This window comes from Argiope bruennichi, chromosome 6 (genome assembly GCF_947563725.1).
Source record: "Argiope bruennichi chromosome 6, qqArgBrue1.1, whole genome shotgun sequence".
Taxonomy (NCBI): domain Eukaryota; kingdom Metazoa; phylum Arthropoda; class Arachnida; order Araneae; family Araneidae; genus Argiope; species Argiope bruennichi.
This window is the reverse complement of record NC_079156.1, coordinates 97,587,492-97,611,730: the sequence shown is the minus strand read 5'-3', so window position 1 is coordinate 97,611,730 and position 24,239 is coordinate 97,587,492. Positions and strand designations below refer to the sequence as shown.

Below are 24,239 nucleotides of genomic sequence, written 5' to 3'. Positions count from 1 at the left end.
GAATAGTTTCAACTGCAACTTCTTTAAGAAAAAGTAATAGTTTTGGATTGAAAGTATTGCTGATATACATTTATAATTGTGAATAACAGTGAATTAGTTGCAATTTAAATTCTAAGTGGAAATCAAAGATTAAGCTGTAATTATAACAGTACGATTGTAATAATTATTATAGATCAACAAGGAATTAAGAATTAATTTTAAAGATACGAAATCAAAATATTTTTTTTGCAAAATATATAGACAAATAACATAAAAGCTTCCTAAATGTGCATATTTTTTGTGAGCTTCCTAAAAAAATACTAAAAAAAAACACTCTCAAATGTTATTTTGATTCCTACGTTGGACCAATTTACATTACTTTCAAATTTTAGAATATTTTCTGCCATAGTCCCGTCTTTACTTCAGCCTATGTGATAGAAAATAATCGAGCACTTTTGTGTACATTTGAAAAAGAAAAAAGAATTCTCAACGAAAGTAAAATGCAAAATGTAATCTAAAAACTGAAAGGACTAATGAAAAATTTTGATTGATTGTTGATAAATTTAAATATTTCTTGGATTTTGCATTAAAAAATTTATAGCACTAAATAAATTAATAAATGTATTCTATTCACCGAAAATTTGAAGGTGTGTCTCATTTTCGGAAAATGTGGAGGAGTGCTTATTAATGAGCCGCTCTTATCTGCAATTAAAGAATATTATTTCGCTTTAAAGAAATAATTAATATCATCGCTATTACATAAAAATATTGTAAGTCTAAAACAATAAGCCTAAAACCGTGACAAAGAAACCTCCCGAAATGTTGACTTTACTGGAAAAGGCAATAGTAATTCATGAACCAATGGCATTATACGCTATTTTATGATATTGTGGCTTAGAACTTTGATATCAGTATTTTATGTATCAATAAAACATTTTGGATAATATGACATATGAATTTTGAGATATCTGTGATAATAATCTGGTCCACTGGCAACATATTCACTCAAATCTACTGGCAACATATGACATTTTGTCATAACATAGCACAGTATTTTGTATCAATAAAATGTTTTAGTTGACATTCGAAATTTTGATATTGCCGGGCTGATATAAAAACATGTGAAAGAAATTTATGTAACTGGGAGATTATAATTAAGATATTATAATTAAGAATATGTATATGCTTCTTACTGTAGTACTGTCTTTTAAACATCATACTTATGGTATCGAAGACATAATAACACTAAGAGAAATGACTCATCGGGTAATTTGGACATAATTATTTAATTTAATTTACTAGATTTATTTGATTTTCTGCAGTTATTTTCGATAATTCATTATCCACCAACTTAGCTCCTAAAAATCGGCATCTTATTCTCTGATAGTGAAAGTTATTTGATGCCATTTCAAGAAACAGAAAAATGTATTATGATTTTTAAAAACTTTAAATAGGACTTCATCGTTTTTGTTTATTTATCCAAATGTACAAAAGATTTTTATCAAAATCCTGAATGTTCAAGTAAAAAATTATAAAAGAATAAGGCCGGGTTATAAAAACTTTTCATAAATTCGAACGTTTTAATAGCAATTGTAATATGTTTTGATTTCTAATAAATATTTAAGAATTTTCTTTTATTTTCTTTGGTACATCTTTCTTATTCTCTCTTTTAAATATTGTTATAATCTATTTATTGCCAAACGATTTTGAGATTTTTTTTTCCTTTGAATTCCAGATTTATGAATAAAATCTTTTTCTACATTTCATTACCTTAATAAAAGAGAGTTTACTAAAAACGTTTTATTATTTTCTGCTTCTTAGTCTTTAAAATATTTCATAATAAATTATTGTAATTAATAATGGATATCGGAACAGATGTTTCCTCGAATATATGAACCAGAGGGTACCTTTAGATTACAATTAAAACCTAATAAAATAAAGCGATTGTCTGATAATTCAATTTTGAAAATATTTTAAGCAGATTTTTTTTTTTTTTTTTTGAAAAATATCATAATTTTATTAGGCACACTACTGTAGAGTATTTCAAAAACACAGTACATCAAGAAATGAGAGAAAATTTGTTACAATATTTCATCTTTATAAGCATGAAACAAAATGCAAATCAAACATTCCTTTAAATGAATTAATGCTTTTAAAATTTCAATAAACGTAGCAGGTGAAATTAACTGATTAATCCAATGAATGATTTCAATTTTATTCTTGGTATTGTCTTCTTTTTTTCATTTTCTCATATGCTAAGGAAATCAAGAGAAAATATAGTGACTTCCCATTTGAAAAATACATTTTTAAAACAGTCTGTCTACCTCTCTATTTTTGACTGTGAACAGGATGAATCAAAAACACTTTATCTAGATATATGAAATTTGCTTTATAATCTTTACACAACATTTGTAGTTTTCCATCAATTTAACAAAATCTGAACTCAGAAAACTTGTATATCCAACAATCTTAGTACAAGTGAACACAATAGTTTAGCATTAAAATGTAGGTTCTTATCAGGTTTTGAACAAATCCGTCAAGCTGTTGACCGTCTTTCGTTTTACATTTTTGCTTGACTGAATCGTTATAATTCTAAAACGTATCACCTTATGTAAATGAAATTAGGTTCATAGTTCTAGCATCTAAAGTCTATATTTTCGCCAAATTTTTCACCAAATATGCCAAAGGGATCCCCGTCTGTGAGTCCATAGTTTCTCATGCAGGTTAAACGCGATAACTCAACGATGCAATAACTTAAATAAATGAAAGTTAGTATTTGGTTTTGGCCTTACAATCATAGTTCCATGACAAGTTTGATTTCATTTGGCTACAGAAAAGGCTTTCAAAATACACATTGGGTTTAGTGGTAATTACATATTAACCTCATTTCAGTGATTATTTGCCAAAATAATCGCCAAATATCGTAAGAGTTTTTAAGTAAAAATGTTAAATGCGCGCCAGGGAACAATCCTTTGTAATTATTGATCACTAGTAGCCTGAATATAATATAAAGGCACTGGTTTTTACATACTATTATCTGAAAGATATAGCTCTCAGCTGAATATAAAAATCTAAGAACTCTTTATATTCATAGCCTTGACTAAGTTTAATGTTGGGGAAAAGCATTAATTTGACCTTAATTAAAGAGTGTGCGACAATCTTCGGATAGACAATTCCCACCATTTGTATTATATTCTCAATGAATTTCCTTTAAATGAATAAATATTCAAAATGTTTGTTTAAAATATTTTATTTTATTTTTATTGACAAGTTCAAGAAATATTTGAAATTTCATCTCTTTCTTTTAATTTATTTTTAATGATGGGATATTTTATTTAAACAATAGAAGAGAAATTTATGTTGTATAAAATTATGTTGTATAATTTCAATTAATTGAAGGCACCTTCATATTCAGCAATAATTCAATTATTTGAAGCATAAAATGTATTAAATGAAAACTGATATGTTAAGAGGAGCAGAATTTAATAATTGAGTGCAATCAGTAATGTGCAACCTAAAAAAGTGAATAACAAGAATAGGTGCAATGAATGTAGAATAAAATTCTTTTACGGCATTTGTGATAATATTTATCTCTAGATCACTCGAAATCATGTTATAAAATTAACTACTGGTAAAAAAAAATTTTAATATTGACATATTTAGAAATATCTTTCAACTTTAAGTGAATTGTATAGAAATGAAAGTATCTTACACATCCAGTTTTGCATTTATTTGAATTTAGAGTATCTTTAAAGGTTAGAATGTGTAGATAAAGTGAGAAAATTGCATATTGTATAAAAATCATGGAACTTTAAAAATAGAAGGTGATATTTTGTATTTGTTTCATTTCAAAATAGTATTTGTTTCATTTGTGAAAAAACTGATATTTGCTTTTTCCAACTAGAAGTTATCGAATCACGTATAGTAAGCAATTTATAAAATTATTTTTAAAAGCTTATCTATAAATTTTTGTTTGAGGGCCAATTAATACACTTCAAACTAAGCTAAATTTGTATACCGAAAATTAATATCCCGAAGACCCATACTTTATCAATTCAATTGATTTAATTTAATTTTAATGTAATTAATTTATTAAGAAGGGAACATTTTCATTGCAATTACTAACTACATTAAAATTTCCCAAAGATTTCAAGATTATGAGATAAGAAATAAAAGTGAAATAAAATTATCTGGAAGAATTTATTCCTGATATAATAAAAACATATTCACAAAGCGTTTAATAAACTTTGCCATTGCCAATATGAGCGCCAGCTCTAAATCCATCATATCCTCTTTCAGCGAATGCTCCATGAGTGAGATATCTGGCAGCAGCGCCAGCTCCATAGCCACTGATTCCTCTACCAGCGATCGCTCCATGAGTGGGATAGCTGGCAGCAGCGACAGCTCCATAGCCATTGATTCCTCTACCAGCGATTGCTCCATGATCAGTATATCCAGCAGAGGCACCATTTCTATAGCTACTAATTCCTCTACCAATAACTGCTCCATGGTTAGCATATCCAACCGAAGCTGCAGCAGCTGGGGCAAATGATTCCCTCCCGGATACACCATAGGCTCCAGCTGTAGCTGCTGGTGCAGACCATGCATGAACAGCTGCCAAAGCAACGCACAAGATGACGATCTGGAATGATAAAAATAAATAATAAATTATTATTTTTAAAAATGCAATAAGTGAATGTGAAATATTAAAAAAAATTAATAAACATGGAAGTTGACATAATATGAAAATATTTCTAGTGAATTTTATTCTAAATTCACTAAAAACCTGGCCATTAAAAATTGTTATTCAAATTTTTGGTCCAAAAATTAATTAAAAAAATTTTTTATTGTAACAAAACTTAACATATTTTCTTCTCAATTTCAATAATTTTTAACTATTTATTTGTTCTTCAATTTTTTTTTCTTCATAATTACAAAAAGAGGAAAATAAATATTCGATTGCTAAATTTTAAACGAAGAATTTTTTGAAAGATTTAAAATAAAATTTAAATATTTTGTAATATTAATTTAGAAATTTCTTTTGAAGTATAAGCACAAAATCCCAAAAATTACTAAATTTGAGATGTATTTATACATATTTAGTGTTCTATGCCTCTGAATCAATTGCTGGAAAATGTTTTATTAATCTTAAAAATATTTCAAAATATTTCAAAAATATTTTTTTTAAATCTTAAAATATTTTAAAACATATTCAACGTAATTATGTCTCCACATGATAATGTCGTTAGTCAATATTTGATCTGATAACTGCAAAATGTTAAGGAAAACAAATAAGGGTCTGTATTTTTATAAAATTTGGATCACATCGAATTATTGGCTGCATGACAGCTTACTAAAAAAAGGAAACTCATTTTTATTTGAAATTAATTTTATTTTATATTTTATCATTTTTTGCTAACTGCTTCGACTTAATCTAGCTTGTAATCTACGCTAGTCCATGAGCCAATGACTCATATTAAACCGAAAGTGTGACAGTCTATGTAGTTCAAAATTACTTTGATGTCCCTATTTTTCACTTGAAATATATAAAAAGAACTTTAGCTCGAGGTTACAAGTGAAGCTGTTTTTTTCTTCAATGAAAATATAGTGTGCACGTCTGATTGTAAATAAAAATTATCTCATAAGACGCTACTCAGTTTATTGGCTTAGAATTAAGCTGTTAACTGTACAACCGAGATAGAATGTATGGTTCTGTCCTAGGTAAACTATTTCCCTTCATAGAAATTACATAATTATGAGAAAAAAATTTAAAAATTCAAATTCAAATTTAGTTGTCACATCGAATGATTTCCCATAAGTTGTTTATACTTATCATATACATATAATGGATTAAATCAGATATTTTATTGAGTAGAAATACCTGACATTAAAAACTCATAGAGTGAATGTTTTTGCTTCCAAAAGAGGTACATATTAAATAGATCATATTTAATATAATATATTAATAACGCATAGATTTTAAGAAATATTACTCACTTATGTACATTTCCACTTTCTAATCAACAAATACACAAACATTTGTAAAAGGAGGTTTCTTTCGTTTTGATAATTTCCAAAAATTTAGTTGACAAAGACCTGTTTCAACTGAATGATTTGCACAATCAGTGCGATTACCTATTGCAATGTCCTTTTAGTTTATAAGTTATTTATATATAGTTGAAGGTGTTTGGATTGTGGATTAAAAAAATGTAATTGTGTATGAATATATATTTATTACAGAAATAATTATCAATAAAAGTTGGTGTTCAAAATTTTCTCCAGCTTGTTTCTGCCCATTACCACCCATTCCCCAAAGATAACAATTCTTGCTTAATAAATTTCAATTATGAAAGTCTTAAGGCAAGTAACTATGTTGTAAAGTCGATTTTTTTTTCTGAAAAAAGGAATTTCTTAAAAATTTTAATATTCGTAAAATTTAAACTTTTTTTTTTTTGTAAAATCCTTTGAAATTTTTTTTCCAGATCTATTTTTAGGAAGTTGCACTGATTTTTATTTTTGCGTTTATATGTTTTTTATGCTGTTTTACATCTTAAAACAGTAATTTTCTCAAATTCTAATCCTTCGTCCTTTCGTGCGAGAGACATCATTAATAAAAATTTAAAGCATATTTTTGTTTATAAGTAATCTATTCATTTAGAAGTATTTTATAATTGTTTTAATGCTTCACAATATAGAAAGAAATGGGAAAATGTCATGTTATTTATTAGTGGAACGCTCAACATTTAAACAGTGGATAGAAATATATTCTATTTTTTGTTTAGGAAACCCGCAATATATTTCACAAATTATTTGATATACCCCTAAATTAAAAGATTTTGGTTTAATACTTTTTTAATCCAAAATGTCCTCTTTGTTCCATTATTTTTAAAAGTTTTTGTTATTTAACTAATACATTTCGACTTTATACACATTTTATTAATCCTTTTTAAGCTAAAATTCAAAAATATAAATATTTCAAAGCGTTTTCCAAAAACAAAAAATCATTCCAAATGCATTTGCATGTTTTAATGATAAATGACTGCCTTATTTTAGTGTGCATTTTCCATTAGCAAAGAAAAATTATTTCTCCCGTTTTCAGATTTCAGGTCAGATTCCTCCCCTTCCCCATAGATAAACTATATCGAAAAAATCGCATGTCTGCAGTCATCATATTCTGCTGGCTGTTTTCTTGTTCGGGGTGGGGTGGGGTTCAACCACTCCGAAGGCGAAGCGTCAAGCGAAAACCGACTACCAATATCTTCCTTTCACCTGGCATCTCGGAAAACCAAAATACCGAAAAATTTCTCCTACTTGTTAACTGATTAGATGTATCCATTATTTAAGTCACTTTAAACCTGACGTTTCACTTTTCTCCTTTATTGATCGACACAATCAATCCACCAAATTAAATATTATTTAATTACACTAATCCAAATAATTCATTCTACCCGCCAAAAAAAGTTTTATCAAATTTTTCATGCCTGTCAAAACATGAGGCTGCAGCTATAAACAACCACAATTTTAACGCTGTTTCACACAAGAACCACACACCAAAGTTAAAATCAACCTTTTAAATAACTTTCCACTTAATTGGTACAAATATATTTTACCCATCTTCATGGGTCTTTGAATCCTTTCCTGTGGATGGATCTTATTTCCAATCTAACTTTTATTTATCTTCGTACAAAATGTTCTTAAAAATTTACTAACAATCAGTTGATATAATTTACCTCTTTGTTATTCAATACAATCAACTCTTCAAACTAAGTTAACAAATTCTCCAACCAAATCAATCAATTTACCAAACTAAATATAATGCAAATGTCCATATTTATCTAAACAGAAGATTTAGTGGCCCTCCTCAATCATAATTTTCAACCCTGCATTCTGTAGGAAACTCATGCCGAATTTGAGAACAAACTTTGAATTCATTTTCCACTTATGTGATACAGCCATACTTTACACATACTCACTGGCCTTTGTGTCATTTTCTGTGGGAAGAGAGGATTCACTTATTTGCCAGAAAAGCAACAAACCTCGACCAATGTTCTTTACTGCCGCAGCAGGGTAAAAACTCCTTTATGTCTTGCTTAAATCTGACCCCCCCCCCACACACACACTGCTCCACAGCTTATATTAAAAATTTCAGTCGCCACCTGTTTGCAACATCTGCCGCTCACAAATTAACAACATACCCCATACTCGGTCAAAAATTCACTTTTGTCATCACTATGAGGCTTTGAAATCCTCACGAGTTGGTGTTTTCTACCAAACACCTTTCAAAAGAAGAGAAAAGGAAAGATCCCTGGGTACCTCGGAATCGGGACACCTGTATTCACCTAAAAGAGGAGAGCCCTTGATAGGCTAAGGAATTACATTTGGGAATCGACAACAACGAGGTTAATAAGCCGTTAGACGCACATAGAAATTCCTGAAATTGGTAGGCCTACATGTTTGAATAAACACTCTGCCATAAAATATTGGAGCCACTATTTCAGAGCTTGTGCATTAAATCTGGTCTTACTTTTCATATAATTCCTGACAAACACATAGGGATCAATAAAACAATTAACATCGAAGAATGTAGTAGTCAAAATAGTACAAGTTAGTTTCATTAGATGAAAATTAGGTTTGAAGCATTTAGTATAGCTTAAAACTGATTTAATCGCAAAGTTGAGTTTGAAGTTTAAATTTAAGGGCTAATTTAAGTTAAAAGAATTTCAAAAATTAAAAAATAATAATAAATTTTCATTTCAGTAAGTTCTAGATAATTTTCGCCTTTTATATATGATTTTTTTAATCAATATATCAATTTTAAAATATTAATTTATTTTTATAATTTCTTTAGATACGAAAATGCAACTTTCTATTTCATTTTTGAACCTTATAATGTTAGGTTCTTTGCAATATCAAGTAAAACGAGTTGATGAAGTTGCTGCAATATTCAGAAACGCTACTTACCTTTGCAAACATGTTGATAACTGTTACAACTGCTTAGCTTTAGTTGCCAATGGTTCCAACTCGCAAAAATTGCTGCTTTTATATCGACGAAAACGGAATAAAAAATTATTTCATTTCAAAACGATATTTGACTTAATGGTCTTAAAAAGAAAAGTTTAAAAAAAGAAAAGAAAAAGGTGGTGTATTCTTAACTATCGTTTTCAATAATAATAATCAACGTAAAGAATATTTATATTTTATATGATTGCCCTGCATGGATTAAGACAATAAATCTAGATTTATATCAATGAACATAATTCCCTTCTGGCCATTTCTAAGGTTGTTTATATTAGTTAATTCAATGTTCACCAATTCGCCTGTCACCCATTTTTTCCAATATATAAAAAAAAATGTCCCTTTTAATGTTTGAATATTCAAGGATTGGTAACGATTTATGAATTTTCTTCAACTGCATTTGTTAAACAGAATAAATAATTTCTTTTTATTTCACTGCCATATTTGGCTCATAAAAGATAATGAAATTTGTGGTTTACATGCCTAAAGGATTTAAAAGTAATAGCCATAATAATTTATGAATTACAAATAAAAATGAACTGAAGAAGTAGGAAAATAGGTTGTGACATATATATTTGAGACAGCACGACTATCCAAAGTTAATAACAATTTACTTTTGTAAACAATCGATTTCCTAATCTTGCACGATTTGCGAAAAACTGATCAATAGTAAATATTTTTGAGTAAACAAAAGATTTAAATGAGGAATGCAAAAGTCCGCTATTTAATAATAAATAAATTAGGTCATTTTTACTTTCTCAAGTAAGAAATATTCAAAGATAAAAATATTAAAATCGTCAAAATAATTAGGTCTAAAGAGTTTGACGAATCTCCACGTCTCAGACCCCTCAGACTTCAAAAAACACCTTTTTGGAATTATATCTGTCTGTCTTTCTATGTGTGAATACGATAATTCAAAACTATATGAACTAGAAGAATAATTTTTGCAATACAGTGTGCACTCATTTGTAGATATCTATCAAACTTTTAACGAAATCCATGCAGATGAAGTTTGTCTGATCGATTTTCCGAATATAGCTAAAAATAGCTAAGTAAATGAGATAGCTAAACAATGAGAAGAAACGGTAGTTAAAAAAATGGGGAGCTAAATAGATAAAATTTGAACACAGAAGTAACATCTAAAGGAACTAATAAGTCCAGGAATTGATTGTCTGTTGAACTGTATTTTTATAAGCATGTAAACGATATTACTGCAAAGAGCTATGGCACAAATATATGAAATTTGGGTTGTGATTTTTTTTTATCACAGTTGCAGTTTTATGCCAAATATTGGTTTTCATCGTTCGGAAAAAAAGTGTCCAAAATACAGAGCGAATTTTCTGGAATGTGTGCATCAATTACATCCCAGTGATTAATCGCTAAAAAAAAAATTATCCCTGATCACTCTCAAATTGACGTAGTTTCATGGATTTAATATTACAAAAGAGATGCCTACTCAAGAAAGTCTCAGGAAAAACACCCCCGCTTCTTCCAAAAAGAAAAAAATCATGCAGGGGAAAAAAATATATAAAACTAGTGGAAATAGTCTCTCTGAAACTTTCTCACATCTTTCTCCATAAAGGTTTTATACTCTTTCCTTAATAAGAACTGTAGATATTAGTTGCTCAAGCCACGAAGTCTTCTGATTTTTATTTTCAGAGTCCCACTCAGGAGTGAATTGTGCTCTTTATTATAGCGAAGAAAACCAAATATGCATTTTTGAAGACTTTTTTACCTGATTAAAAACAAAATTTGACATAAAATTATAATTTTTTGTAACAACAGCTCAACATTTTTGAGACATACCGTTTATATCTATATGAATATACAGACATTCAGATCGATTTTTTCAATTTTTGGTTCACCAAATGTTATCTATCTAAATATTTGTGTTTTGTAAATATCGTATCATTTGTATTTGGATAAGCAGGCAAATTTTTTGGGAATAAATAACTTTGAAAATTTGGTCGGAATCTAGAAATTCAATGTAAAAATTACATACGAATTTCATCCATCGTTTATATCGATATATTGGTTTATATTCTGTTATCATATTCACTTGTATATAGACGGACAGACATAATTTTTAAAAAAATGTGTTTTCCAGATAGTGAAATCTGAAACTTGGAGATTCGTCAAAATTACAAATTCAATTTTTTTAATGATTTCCTTTCTTTCTCTTTGTATAAACAAGAAAATAAATAAATCTGAAAGTGAGAAAGATTTGCAAATCATTTAGTGCTACCGTAGACAATGAATGTAATAAAAGCCATTTTAAACCGATTAAAACGTAGAGATTCTCAAAAGAATTCATAAATAAAATGCATTTCATCATAAATTAAGAGCATAGAAACAATTTCATATAAAGTTTATTTCCTCATAAAAAATTTCTTCAGGCAACCATCTCAATAGCCATTCAGAAAATATACAAAATTAAACATAAACTAGAATAACAATTTTAAACAGAAGACTCCGAACATGAATATAATTTCATTAAGCTTTAATTAGGGATTTCCTTTTTTTTCATCCCATTCATCCAGTTTGAAACAATGCAAAGAATTAATTGGATAAACATAATTACTTCAGAAAGTGTATAAAATAATAAATCAGGTGGAATAATAACTAAAAAATTCTTATTTTATTCAAATGGTATTGCAATTTACTGTAAATTTTTATTTTATGCATCATAATAACATTTTTCCTTCACATATTTCGCTATCAGAATGAGCAGTTTAGTACAATATTATGAAAATTTCACAATATAAAAAAGCATTATGAAAAGTAATTTTTAAGGCTCACTTATATAGTCATGGCATTTTAAGTGACGTAGATTAAAATGAAATATACTTGCGACAAATAATTCTGAGAAATTTTATAAAAACAATAATAACTTTAATTGAATGAAATTTTGTACAGCTTTGATTGTAAATTATGAAACAGAAAAATGTAGAGTAGCAAACAAAAAAAATTACAGTTCTGTAAAAGAAATAAATAGATATCCTAACAATATTTGTTAATATTAAATATTTTATTCTTAAACCTTTTGTTAGTTATACTGTACCCAAAATGACTTTTCAAATACTTTTGATCGAAAATTATATGATTATTAGTTAAAACATAATAGTATTGCAAACAGATTGAAATACCTCATCCAGGAACATTTTATAATACCATTTATACAGAATAAATTTAAAATAATAAATATTAAACGAATGTTTCTTTACCAACAAGACGTGATCTTTTGTGGGTGAGTAAAATAGTTCATCTTTATTTGAAGAGAATAAATTTAGATAGAATTATAATAAACATATTGAGATTTTTTTATTAAATAAAATAGTTGGTATCTGTGCTAACATTTGATGTAATTCAGACGTACAATCAAAACCTATATACCCATTGTAATCTATATCTCGCATGCGATTGGAACAACTTTTATATATAAGTAAGAAATATGATATGCGAACCTTCAATTAAGATTACAGATTTTAATGAATCCAAATCGAGGAACTTCCTAATATAAACACGCCTTCAATTGTTTTTAATTGTACTAAAACTAATGACTAAAAAAGGAAGGATATTGAAGAAGTTTTCTGATATAAACGTTACGCTTCTTTACAAAAGACACATATTACATATTTTAGTTAATACGATTTGGTGCCAACTTTTAGTAGTAGTACAATGATAATTATATTAGAATAATTTATTTACTAGATTATTACTGCTTAATCCTTTAAAAGGTCATTTTTTTTCTGATCATTGTATATTAAATATTTTTTAGGATTAGATTGGCATAAGAAAAGTGATTCATTTAACTTATTAAATAAATTTAATTTGATTGATACATTAATTAAGTTAATTAATAATTAAGCAGCAAATAAAAACACGGCATTTTGTGTGAGATAAGGAACTGAAGCATCTAAGCTATCGTCTTGTTGAAAAATGCTTCAGAACTTATCCCAATTTATATAACTTCATTCGAAGATTGATACATTTGGTGGGAAGCATATTTCTCATGGCCCTTGAAAGGGTTAAGACTAGTAATAGACTTTGTAATTCTAAATAAGAATTTTTAATTTTGCGTCACCTTCATTGAACCTCAGAATTCAGTTAGTATTGCGAATTTACATTCTTTATAATAAATGCATATAAAAACATTCTTGAAAACAATCATTATTAGTTTTTGTTCATAGGAGATGCATAAATTTATAGCAATTTAAATCGTAATAAATGCATATAAATATATAGTCATAAAATCGTAATAGAGTCATAAATCGTAATAAATGCATGGTCATAAAATCTTTCCCTGATAACAAAAATTACTACGATAAATTCATTGAATACAACATTGTAAAATTTTTGTTACGGAATTGTCCAGTTCTTAAATTTCATTTAGTTCAACAAACTGTAGATACTGCGACCCGCACACGGAAAAACTTGAACAACCGGACCGCCGCAATAGCTATACTGGCAGAAACTGTGGTTGAGTCCATCGGTCACGGTACAACCCCTCTCTAAGGAAGTAAGTCCCCTCATCGATTGGAGGAATCAGACCCACACCTTTTTGTATACTCACATAGGTGGAGAGAATGAACCCCAAAGCCGGAAGCTTCTCATCCTAAATTATGAGGCGCCATCCTCCAATGGGGCAGTAAGTAGTACAATGCAAAAATAGTGAAAATAGTGAATTTACAATCGAATGTTATCACAATGGTGTCAACAAAGAAAAACGTTGTTTGAGTTCTTTGGCTCTATGAATTCATCGGTAATTACTGTGCTATATAAATTTTAGCTTTACATAAATTACAGAATGTTTGCATTTTTCGTTGAAGATATTGATTTACTCAAATTAGCATCAGAGCTGTTGTGTCTAAACCGAAATGTGAGGAATATTTGGCGGCAATCGAATTATCGCCTTGACAATCTTCTAACTACTGTGGCTCTCACCTTAAAATTTACTGGCATAAGAGACTTTATTAAGAGCTTTATAACTCTCTTTACAATATGTTAGAACAATCACTTGACAAATAATAATAATTTTTATAATAAATCTTCTGAATTAGATGGCCGTCTCTCTATTATGGAAATAGTTTTTCAGTAACTGCAGAAAATTTAAATGAACGTATATCATAAAATTAAAGGATAAAAGCCAGATTTAGAATTTTTACAATGCATTTGCTGATTAGCATCTACAATGTCTTCGATCACTATGAGTACTACAATACTAAAATTGAAACAAGCATTAAATGTTTGATTATTAATTCCTTCATATTATTTCGTTTTTCCACATAGTGAATGTGAACGTAGTTACTCCCAGTCAAAAAATTCAAATTTTAGATTGTGATTTATCTCCATGTTTTAAACCACCCTGAATAAAAAAAACATAACAGGAATTATATATGTTTGTATGTGAATAATATTACTAAAATCTCTTTGGGCTAGATGGATAAAATTTGGTATATATTCTCTACTCTAAATTTGTATAAATCTGCCAAATCCTGAACGAAACCCATTGAGAATTAATCAGTCTGTCCAGCTGCCTGAATGTAATTTAATAAGATGATTACAAAAAGAAGAGAATTGGATAAAATTTGCTACACATATTTATAAATGTTGAGCCAAATCCTACAAAGAATGGACCGTGTATTGTTTTATGCTTTCACAAGCATGTAAATACTATTACTGAAAGATACAGTGATTTAAATATATAAAATTTGGTATCTGTTTTCATGCCTAGAACTGTAATTTTACATAAATTTTTGGTATTAATCAGTTAGAAAAAAAAGCTCTCCAAATGAACATTCGGTTCTGTGTATTAACCCAATAGCAGCAATTAACCTCAAAAAATAAAAGCCAAAAAATCGCACTCTATTAAGTTGTTCCCTAACTATTGTTTGCCATCGGCATATGGTTAATAATACACAAGTATATTTATTACAGAAAATGCGAGAAATTTTGGGGAGAACCACTCCGCTGGATTTATATTACAAACACCATATTTTTTTTCAATTCATTCGATAATGAGCAATAATATGCTTTTTAAAAGGCTTAAATATTTTTCGCGTAATAATTATATATATTCGTTAAATTATTATTATAAGTCAGTTTTAAACTCTATAATAATTGGGTAATATAGAATCAAGAAATGTCAAATTGTTAACTCAGAAAAACTATCACTATTACAGCCGGCGTCCTGGCATAAGGGTAACGCAGCTTCCCCATGATTGGGGCGGCCTGGGTTCGAGTCCAGGTTTGGGCATGGTTGTTCTTCCGTTGTTCTATCTGTGAGATGTGTGAATGTGCCCTCCTGTAAAAAAGGGTTGTGCAAGCGAATGAGGGATGCGTGAGTAGCAAAGTCGTACTCTTGGCCCTAGTTGGCGCTACTAAAAAACAAGAGACACTCCCCACCGACTTAAAATCGCTGCATTCGTAACCGCAGGTTTGTCCTTGGCCAGTGCCATAAGAAAAAACAACAACACTATCACTATTAGAAGAAGAGATTTAAAGAAAAGCTTTAATTTTGCTTTACCTTCACTATAGTTATAAATCAGTATACTAACAGAATAAATATTATTTCTTTAAAATAATACTGTTGTATTTTGAAATCTCTTAATTTAAATCTTATTAACTGAAATCTTATATTATAAATATTTATGTATTTTAAATGGAATGATATTTTTAAATGGAAAGCATTTAAATACAAGAAAATTAACGGAAGAATTTTATCAATTTATTTACATTTGCAATATTTTCGATAACTGCCGAACGCCATCTATATTTCAAATTTGTATTAAATTGTTTGAATATAATTTTCCTCCGTAATTATTTCAGAGCTTTTCTTCATGATAAATATTATGACCAATCGAAAATTATACATATCTACATTTTTTTTGTTAAATTTTAAGCATTCTTTTTTACAGGCATTCTTTTCTATTGGCAATGCACAGACAAATATGAGATGTCGCAATTTATAATAGATTTTATAATTTTTTAATATCACTATTAATTTATGAAGATTAACATTTTATTTTAGAGAAATTTCCTTCAAATAATGAATTAAATTTTCATTAAATTGCAAGTTAAGTTTATTTTTCATACAATCACGCATACAGTTCTCTTTACTCGAAAAAAGACAAAAGAAAAAAAAATCAGTTTCTGAAAAATTACATTTTTTTTAATATCTTAAGAATATTACGACTATTATTATTGTCTAATAAAGAAAATAAGATTTGGTTTCCTTTTCTGTAAACTGCAATTCAAATGATTATTATACTCTTTAGCATGAAACAAATAAGTTTACAATAACCGAAAATTCTGTATATTGTAGAAATAAAAACAATAAATAAACTTTATTGGAATTTATGAATACTGTTTCTTCGTTTACGCGAAATCTGTTACTATTCCAGATTTAATATTGATCCATTATTATTGTTCTGAAATGACTTGAACCTAAAAGGTCTGTCTTTGAACCTATTTGACAGAAATGTCCTCATCTCAGAATTTCTACTGATGGACTCCGCTAACACTCCACTAATAAATGTGCTTTGATACTACACGGATATATGTTAAATGATCTGAATTAGATCGTCCTTTTTGGCAGTTTCTAACCCAGCTATTTTTCAAGTCATCTATCTACGGCTCGAAATGATAAGAACTATAATAAAACTATCTCCGAGCAAATAATGGGGGCGCTAATCTAACTAAACAAATTTCTGTGCATTAAAAAAAAGGCAAATAAATAATGTAAGAATCAATAAAAGTATATTGAGTACTATTTTCGGTTCCTCCAAGCATGTATGACTGAAAATTCTAGTTACATTTGCTCGAAGGCATTAATATTACTACAAGAATTAATAAAAATACATATTATTTTTGATTAAATAAAAAATAAGATCGAATTTCACTCAATTCCTTAAAAGTTTAAAGATAAAAATATTTATCTGTACGGTTCTAAAAGAGATATCATTTTAGAAACATTTCTTTTGAGGTGACACTCTTGAAGAATGTTAAAAGTAGAATTACAAAATGAGCTCTTAAATTTCTCTTTAATCGTTCAGGTATAAGTTTTTAAAAGTTTATTTATTGAATTAATCAAATTTATTAAAAATTTCAAAGATTGCGTTTATACAAATCAGAGACAAAAAAATTCTTAAAAGTAATTCACCTCATTAAAAAATTCTTAGATTTCATCGCTTGAAGATTTAAAATTATTTTTCAACGAATCTGCATTTCCAACAAATGTGAAATCCATGCATCATTATTTTTGCATTTTTCACGTTGGAAAAAAATGTTTCAATTTTTTTTTATAAGCTTTCAAAGACTTAGCTGTTAAACTGACAGTTCTTATGAAGGCATTTTACAAAATATGATTCTGCTATGACCAAAATATGCCCGGCAGATTTTTTGAATTTTTCTGGCTCCAAAATCGCCATTCGGAAACCTGGTAACACTGGCACCACGGATTTTTTAAAAATTTTCAAATCGATTTTATAGATGGAAATTACATTATATAAATTTTTAAAAAATCAGTGAGCTTTTTGTAAACAGTTTTTTTTTTCTTCTTCTTTTCAGACATAAAGGAAAGAGAAAAAGTGTAATTGTTACATAAATTTAGTATACAATCAGAATATAATTATGTTAGGTTTTAGAAATTGTTATAAATGTACCATGACACACATATTCTGCTGACATTTTTTTTTTTTTGAAAATTCAATAAATTAATAACAGTTTTTTTTTTGTTCAATTTTTCTAACAGTTTTATGAACCTTTCCTTTTAGTATTCTTTTAGTTACTGCATAAACAATATTTATCACCTTGTTTACTTAAAAGCATTTTTCTTAATGTGTCATTTTCAGAAATTATTCAACCTTATAATAGCTAAATATAATAAACAAGAATTATTTGATGTTTTTATTTCATTTTATCGTGGTGATCCAAGTTAATATCTTTATTTATTGCTTGATAAAATAATTTAAATTAATAATAAATGAAAATTGCATTTTATTTATTTTTGCAAACAAAAAAATGTTTTTTTCACCCAATTTATATGCCATTATTTAATTCAGAGAAAAGAATTTCTAAATGAAATGTGGTGTTTTCATAAAGATGAAATCAAATGTGTTTGAAATGCGAACTGCATGTTTCGTAACGTGTCGCCATCTTTTATTGTAAAATAAATTGATTATTTACATAAAATACATTTGGAATAAAATTATTCAGTGATATCATCATATAAAGTAACAATGACATAAAAATATATGTTTATAGAATTAATGAGCAATTCATAATAGCTGGAATTGTAACAGCGTCTATAATGAAAAAAAATGCGCTAAAAGGTTTAAAAAACTCGATATACCTGAATTTAATACAAATTTGATTTAATTTTTTAAAAATATCTTTTTAGTAAAAAAGAGAAACTAAGAACATTATCCTGATATCTGACAATTAAATATTCCCGTGAGATGTTTCCCACCGCCCTACTGGATTCTTCTTTTTGGGGAAGGGGCAAGAGAGTAGTGATAGGTTCTTTCGCTCAACTAATTAAAACTATAAAACCAATAAAATAATACTTTTGAAAAATAAATAATTTAAATTTAAATTTATAAATTGAAAGTTCTAGATATATCCAACATTTTAAAATATTCTAAATAGTGTATGATGAAATTCTTAACATTATATAAAGCATGCCCCCAAAAAATGAAATATAAAGAAGTAGTCATTTCCTTAAATATGGTACTTAGACATATACTTCTAATTATTAAATGGTCTTTTATAATTAGAAGAGTCTTTTGTTGCATATTTCAGTAATAATATACAAATCGCAACATTTTATTAAATAATTACTCGTAAATAACACAGTAAATAATACTCATTTATTAATCCGTATCATATTTATTTATTATTACGTTGCTATTACTTATTTATAATTATGTTGCTAATTTGGGAGCTTATTGATATTATACAATCTTCCTAATATTTTCGGACATAACTCATATATCGTGACATTAGCTTACATACCATCATTCTACCACTTCTTTCAAAAAAGTAATTGCTGTTACATATGAAAAACCAAACGTAGATTTATTATATTTATGAGTGGCAGCGACTGTTATTAGATAAGTATTCTCAATATGCCTAATATTTTGGATGCAATAATTTCATTCATGCTCCAAGAGTACTTTATAGATTGCAGTACACGTATATTTTCCAGTGATATTAGCTTGTAGTTATTTATCTATATGTTTAAAATAATAAGGGAAACAAACCAGTCTCGCAGCTTCAACCACTGATCCGATTTCGCTAATTATTATTTCACATCAAAGATTATAATAACCTATATATATTTCATCAAGAACCGACTGCCATCCATAACTCACCATATTCGGGATAAATAAAATTTAACTGCTCAGTTTCTATGGGGAAACTTCGCGACAGAATTCACCAGCTCAATCATTGAACCTATTTCAAAAGGATTAATTTTTTTCAATAATTACCTGCCATCCACCTTTTCCCGTTTTCAGTGGGTTATGATAAAGATAATTTACGACGTAGTTAAGTATCATTAATTTTATTTGGGGGAAAATGTCATGAAATTAAAACACTGGTTGTGCCTGGGAGGCTGGTTCTTAATTTTATCATTTTTTGAACATATAAATGGTGGATAAATAGCTGATTATCGAAGACAACTTGTAAAAATAATAAATAAATATTGATATATATATATAATCTTTCACACCATATATTGCTTATAAGTATTGCCCATGTGGTCATGGGGTTTGCCTACTAGCGATTACTATCAACTTTGAAACTTATGAAGGTAAGCAAATGATTGACGAGACACAAATTCGGAAAAAGCTGTCAATATACTTTAAGCGGATTATTAAAAGACTTTATACAACCTCAATAAAAGATTATGAACTTTAAAATATACACCGAATCAATTAATTTGAAATAAATAATAGTAATTGCTTAAGGAATACTGGTAGACATACGATCAAGTATTTGTAAACGCAGTTACTCAATAACAAAATAACCGATGGATGAAATTTGAAATATAATGTTGGCATCAAATTTCAAATGCTCATCAAACTTCGATTCCATCCGTGAAACCAGCCGGAGGGATCCCCGAGAAATTTTCTCCAATAATTTTTTATCCTCCCCCCTCCAACAACCTCCGGGGGGCACCTCGAAATGAGGATGAGAGGCTTCCGGCATGGTGGTTTAGATCTCGCCACTCTAGTGGGTACACAAATAGGTGGGGGATCTGATGATGACGGGACATATTTCCTTCGGGGAGGGTTGTACCGTGGCCGGTGATGACTCTTAGGACTCAACCACAGTTCCCGCCAGTGTTGCTATTGTGGCGGTCCAGTCATTCAGCCTTATGGTTTAAATCCGTGTGCCTTCTTGGCGGGTCGGAGAGTCTGGTCTGGTCTGGAAGATGGCTGACTTACCCCCTCCATCTGCATAAAATTGTGAACCTCAGTTAAGGCCAAGAAATACATGGCTTAGATGAGTAATATTTGCAAAATATTGATCTTTTTTCTTGAAGCTTGTATTTTTATTGAATCTTTTACAAAAATATGTATTTCCGACAATTGATGAATGTAAAATTTTGACTTGGAATTGCAGTTGTAGTCGCATGATAACATAACGAATTTCATTGATTTAAGGCATTGCGTTTACATGCAGGGAAAGTAATGACCGCAAGACGAGTCATCTTTTGATCTTATCAAATTTGGTTCAAAATTTGATAAGAAACTATACTTGAGAGGCTTAATATGTTTACTAAATTTTATCTACCTAGCTTTCTGCTTTTTGTAATTATCGAGTAAACTTGTTCTTGAACAGAAAGTCAGAAAGTTACCTGTTGAATTTGGTACAAAATTTTATAAAAATTCATAAATTTGGTGATAAATATATATACTAAATTTCAACCATCCTGTCTATTTTTTTTTTCATCGTGTTCACAGACCGAAATTCCGAAAAAAATCATGAGTTCGAGTTTTTTGAAGATTGCAATACTTCCTCTGTACTTCAAACACGAGAAAGTAAGAATAAACTTTCTGTTTATTTAACTATATAGAAATTAGAACTCAGTGATATAGAAATGAATGATATAGAAATAGAATGATAGAAAATATATATAGAAAAGCGAAGTTTGGTAGGTAGAGTTTGCACTAAAATTATTGATTTTAATCAAGGTATAGACCAAATAGAAGAAACAAAATGTACTGTTCTTTATGAAAATTAATCTAAAAGCAATCAATAGAGTGGAAATATAAAAGACAACACTCCAGTCTTTAAATGAAATGAAAATATTTATTCTTTCAAGGATATGCTTCGAGGACATCACATTTTAATTATTAAAAATGTCATCAAGCTTTGGAAATACTAAAGTTTCCGTATTCATATGATTGTAAGCAATAATCTAGTTCATTATCAACAAAAAAATAACATTAATTTATGCATTCAGACTTCATATTGCATTTGAAATAAAAAGATTTTATTTGATATTCTATATTTGAATAAAAATTTCATTCGATTAAGCAAATGAATTTAAATTTTCAATGCTTTATCTTTACCTAAGCTTAATTATTATAAAGAATTGAACAGAAATTCATGAAGGAAAGTACAAAAGCTTATAATACAAAGAACAAATAATCTCATAATGGACAAATATCTTTCTCCACTTCAAGGGATTTCCCGAGGTTAAAAAGACTCGAAATGACCGCAACAGACATCCTTGGGTGCGACGACCGGTTCATAATCAAGACTCGATTTCGCATTTTTTAACTAATATATCACCAGTTCGAAAGCAACCGACCTTGTTACACATTCATATAAATATTAGTCAAATATTGTTCAAATTCAGTATTTCGAGTGACAAGCTCTACCAACATGATCGCTAAGGTAAGAAATATCTTCCATTTCAGTTAAATTTTTTTCCATTTCAGTTATATTTCCTTGTTATCTAAAATTCAAAAAGTCTTAAACAAATCTGATTTCATAATTCTTTAGTTAAACAGTAAGTGAAGTATTTTAACAATATCTGTATTATTTTTTAAATTCTTATATTCTATTTCAAATTTGTTTATTGTCAGAATTCTAAATCACAGTTCAAATAATTTCGAAAGTGGGATTTTGATGTCTCAATTACATGGTAGATGGTTGAAGTGAGAACATTTTTCATCGTTGGATATGTGTTGAAAAAATAAACAAATTACTCACAAAAAACTTTTAGACACTTAGACTTTTTAAAGTTTTCTAAAAATGTCATATATAAAAAGTTGTGCCCGATGCAAAAAATAAAATAAAATGTAACTATTAGATGGTTTTATTATTTGGTTCAAGTTTTATACCACAAGTACACCATGAAGTCATTATGCGTGAAATATATGACAAAATTTAATGAATGTTAATTTATGTTTAACTTTTAAGTATAAACAAATCCGTATTTAAAAGAAATGAAAATGTAAAATCAGGTTTTATCTTTTTATTAAATTTTTGCGAAGTCAAGAAATTTACCTGAAATCAAATTCGGAAAATTATACATAGTTAAAATAACGCAAGTTATAGAAACGAAATTTAAGTTGTATCGGAAATTAACATTATTAAACATTAATGATATCTGCTAGGTAATTTTGTTGTGTATATTGTGTTGTATTTGTTTCCCATAATCTTTTATTAACTTATAAAGTGTCATTAATATTCTATTATGATTTGTATATCTTGTTGCTCTATATGTTAACCCTTTAAAGGGCCATTTTTTTTCTAGTCATATTATGTTAAAATATTTTTAGGCTTGAAATTAGAATAAGAAAAGGGATTCATTTAGCTTATTAGATAAATTTAATTTGATTAATTAATTTGGTTAATTAATAATTAAGTAACAAATCAAGACACATCATTTTGTCTGAGATAAAAAACTGAAGCATCTAAGTTTCTGACTTACTAAAAAAAATTTGTCATAACTTATGCCAACCTACATAATTTCATACAAAGATTGATAAGTTTGGTGGGAAGCATACTTTCCACGGCCCTAGAAAGGGTTAAACAAACCTTAATAACTGAGCGTGTATATAATATATAGAATGTAAAAAAAAACTAATATTCAACAAAAGTGAAGTCAAATATTTGAATTAAGAAATTATATTGAGGAATATCATGATCAAAGGTGCTGCAACTAGAACCTAATACGAAATTAATGCAGATATTCACTTCTTTCAGGTTGCTATCCTTTTTGCTGTACTCGCAGCAGTAAACGTTAGTGCTCTCTTGGGACATGGCGCCCTGGTCAACACTGGAGTCAGTACCAGATCTCAAACTCAAGATGTAAGTATATTATCGATTACTCAGACCAAGAATTCAATGTCAATCAGTTACTAGATCAAAATATTAAAGCGCAAGTTCATTAATATATTATGAAAGTTGATTTCTTTAAAATGTTCTTCAAATGCGTTTTGTAACGATTAATTCACTTATTTAGGCATATGGAAACTATGCTTTCGGTTATGACATCAAGGATGGTCTTGGTGCTACCAACTCACGATCTGAAGTAGGTGATGCCCACGGAAACAAGAAAGGAACCTACACCCTCGCTGACATCGACGGACGAGTCCGACGAGTCGACTACGTTGCTGACGGACACGGATTCCGAGCCGTTGTCAAGACCAACGAACCAGGAACCGCCGCCAGTGCCCCAGCAGCTGCCCTCGTGGCCAGCCCCTACGCCGGACCCGTCGCTCCTGTCGTCAACCACGTAGCCCCAGTAGCACCCGCTGTTGTTGGTCACGCTGTATCCTACGCAGCCCCAGCTCTTGGAGCCCCTGTTGCTTATGGCGGTGTTCTTGGACATGGAGCTGCTTTAGGTGTTGCTGCACCTCTTAGTTTGGGATATGGATCTGCTCTTGGATATGGTTTGGGACTTGGAAAGGCTCTCATTCATTAAAAAGACTTTAGTAATATCAAAAGTGTTTTAGATCATATAGCACTGAATTTTAATATTCCGAGCATCTCCTGAGAATACTGATATTTGACACACCGTAACAATTTTCAATAAGATGATTAACTTATTTATATTTATTAAATTGATGTTATTCCTGTCAAATAAAGGTTTTTGGAAATAGGATAATGTGTCTGTATTTTTATTTTTAAAACTTTTATCGTCCTTTTATTTTGATTAATGAAGTGCTTATAATTGCCAATTGTTCAGAATAATCTAATCTTTTCTTTTTATAGGGTATCAT

The 24,239-nt window shown here is 28.8% G+C and overlaps 2 protein-coding genes across 2 annotated transcripts; one reads left to right on the top strand and one right to left on the bottom strand.

The window, feature by feature from the left end:
* Positions 1–4,212: 4,212 nt before the first annotated feature.
* LOC129971140 (fibroin heavy chain-like) lies at positions 4,213–8,984 on the bottom strand. Its single transcript, XM_056084636.1, has 2 exons — positions 8,941–8,984; positions 4,213–4,621 (listed from the first exon to the last, which is right to left on the bottom strand). The coding sequence occupies exons 1-2, from the start codon at positions 8,950–8,952 to the stop codon at positions 4,217–4,219; spliced, it is 417 nt and encodes a 138-aa protein (XP_055940611.1). The 5' UTR covers positions 8,953–8,984; the 3' UTR covers positions 4,213–4,216.
* Positions 8,985–21,891: 12,907 nt separating this feature from the next.
* On the top strand, positions 21,892–23,941 carry LOC129971850 (adult-specific rigid cuticular protein 15.7-like). The gene is made up of 3 exons (XM_056085825.1): positions 21,892–21,903; positions 23,221–23,325; positions 23,480–23,941. Exons 1-3 carry the CDS (start codon positions 21,892–21,894, stop codon positions 23,939–23,941), a joined length of 579 nt encoding a protein of 192 aa, XP_055941800.1.
* The last annotated feature ends 298 nt before the right edge of the window (positions 23,942–24,239 follow it).

Bases quoted from the DNA above. Each gene is read 5' to 3' on its own strand.
- LOC129971850 (XM_056085825.1), top strand. The intron at 23,326-23,479 runs GTAAGTATATTA...TCACTTATTTAG, and splicing joins CCAGATCTCAAACTCAAGAT to GCATATGGAAACTATGCTTT.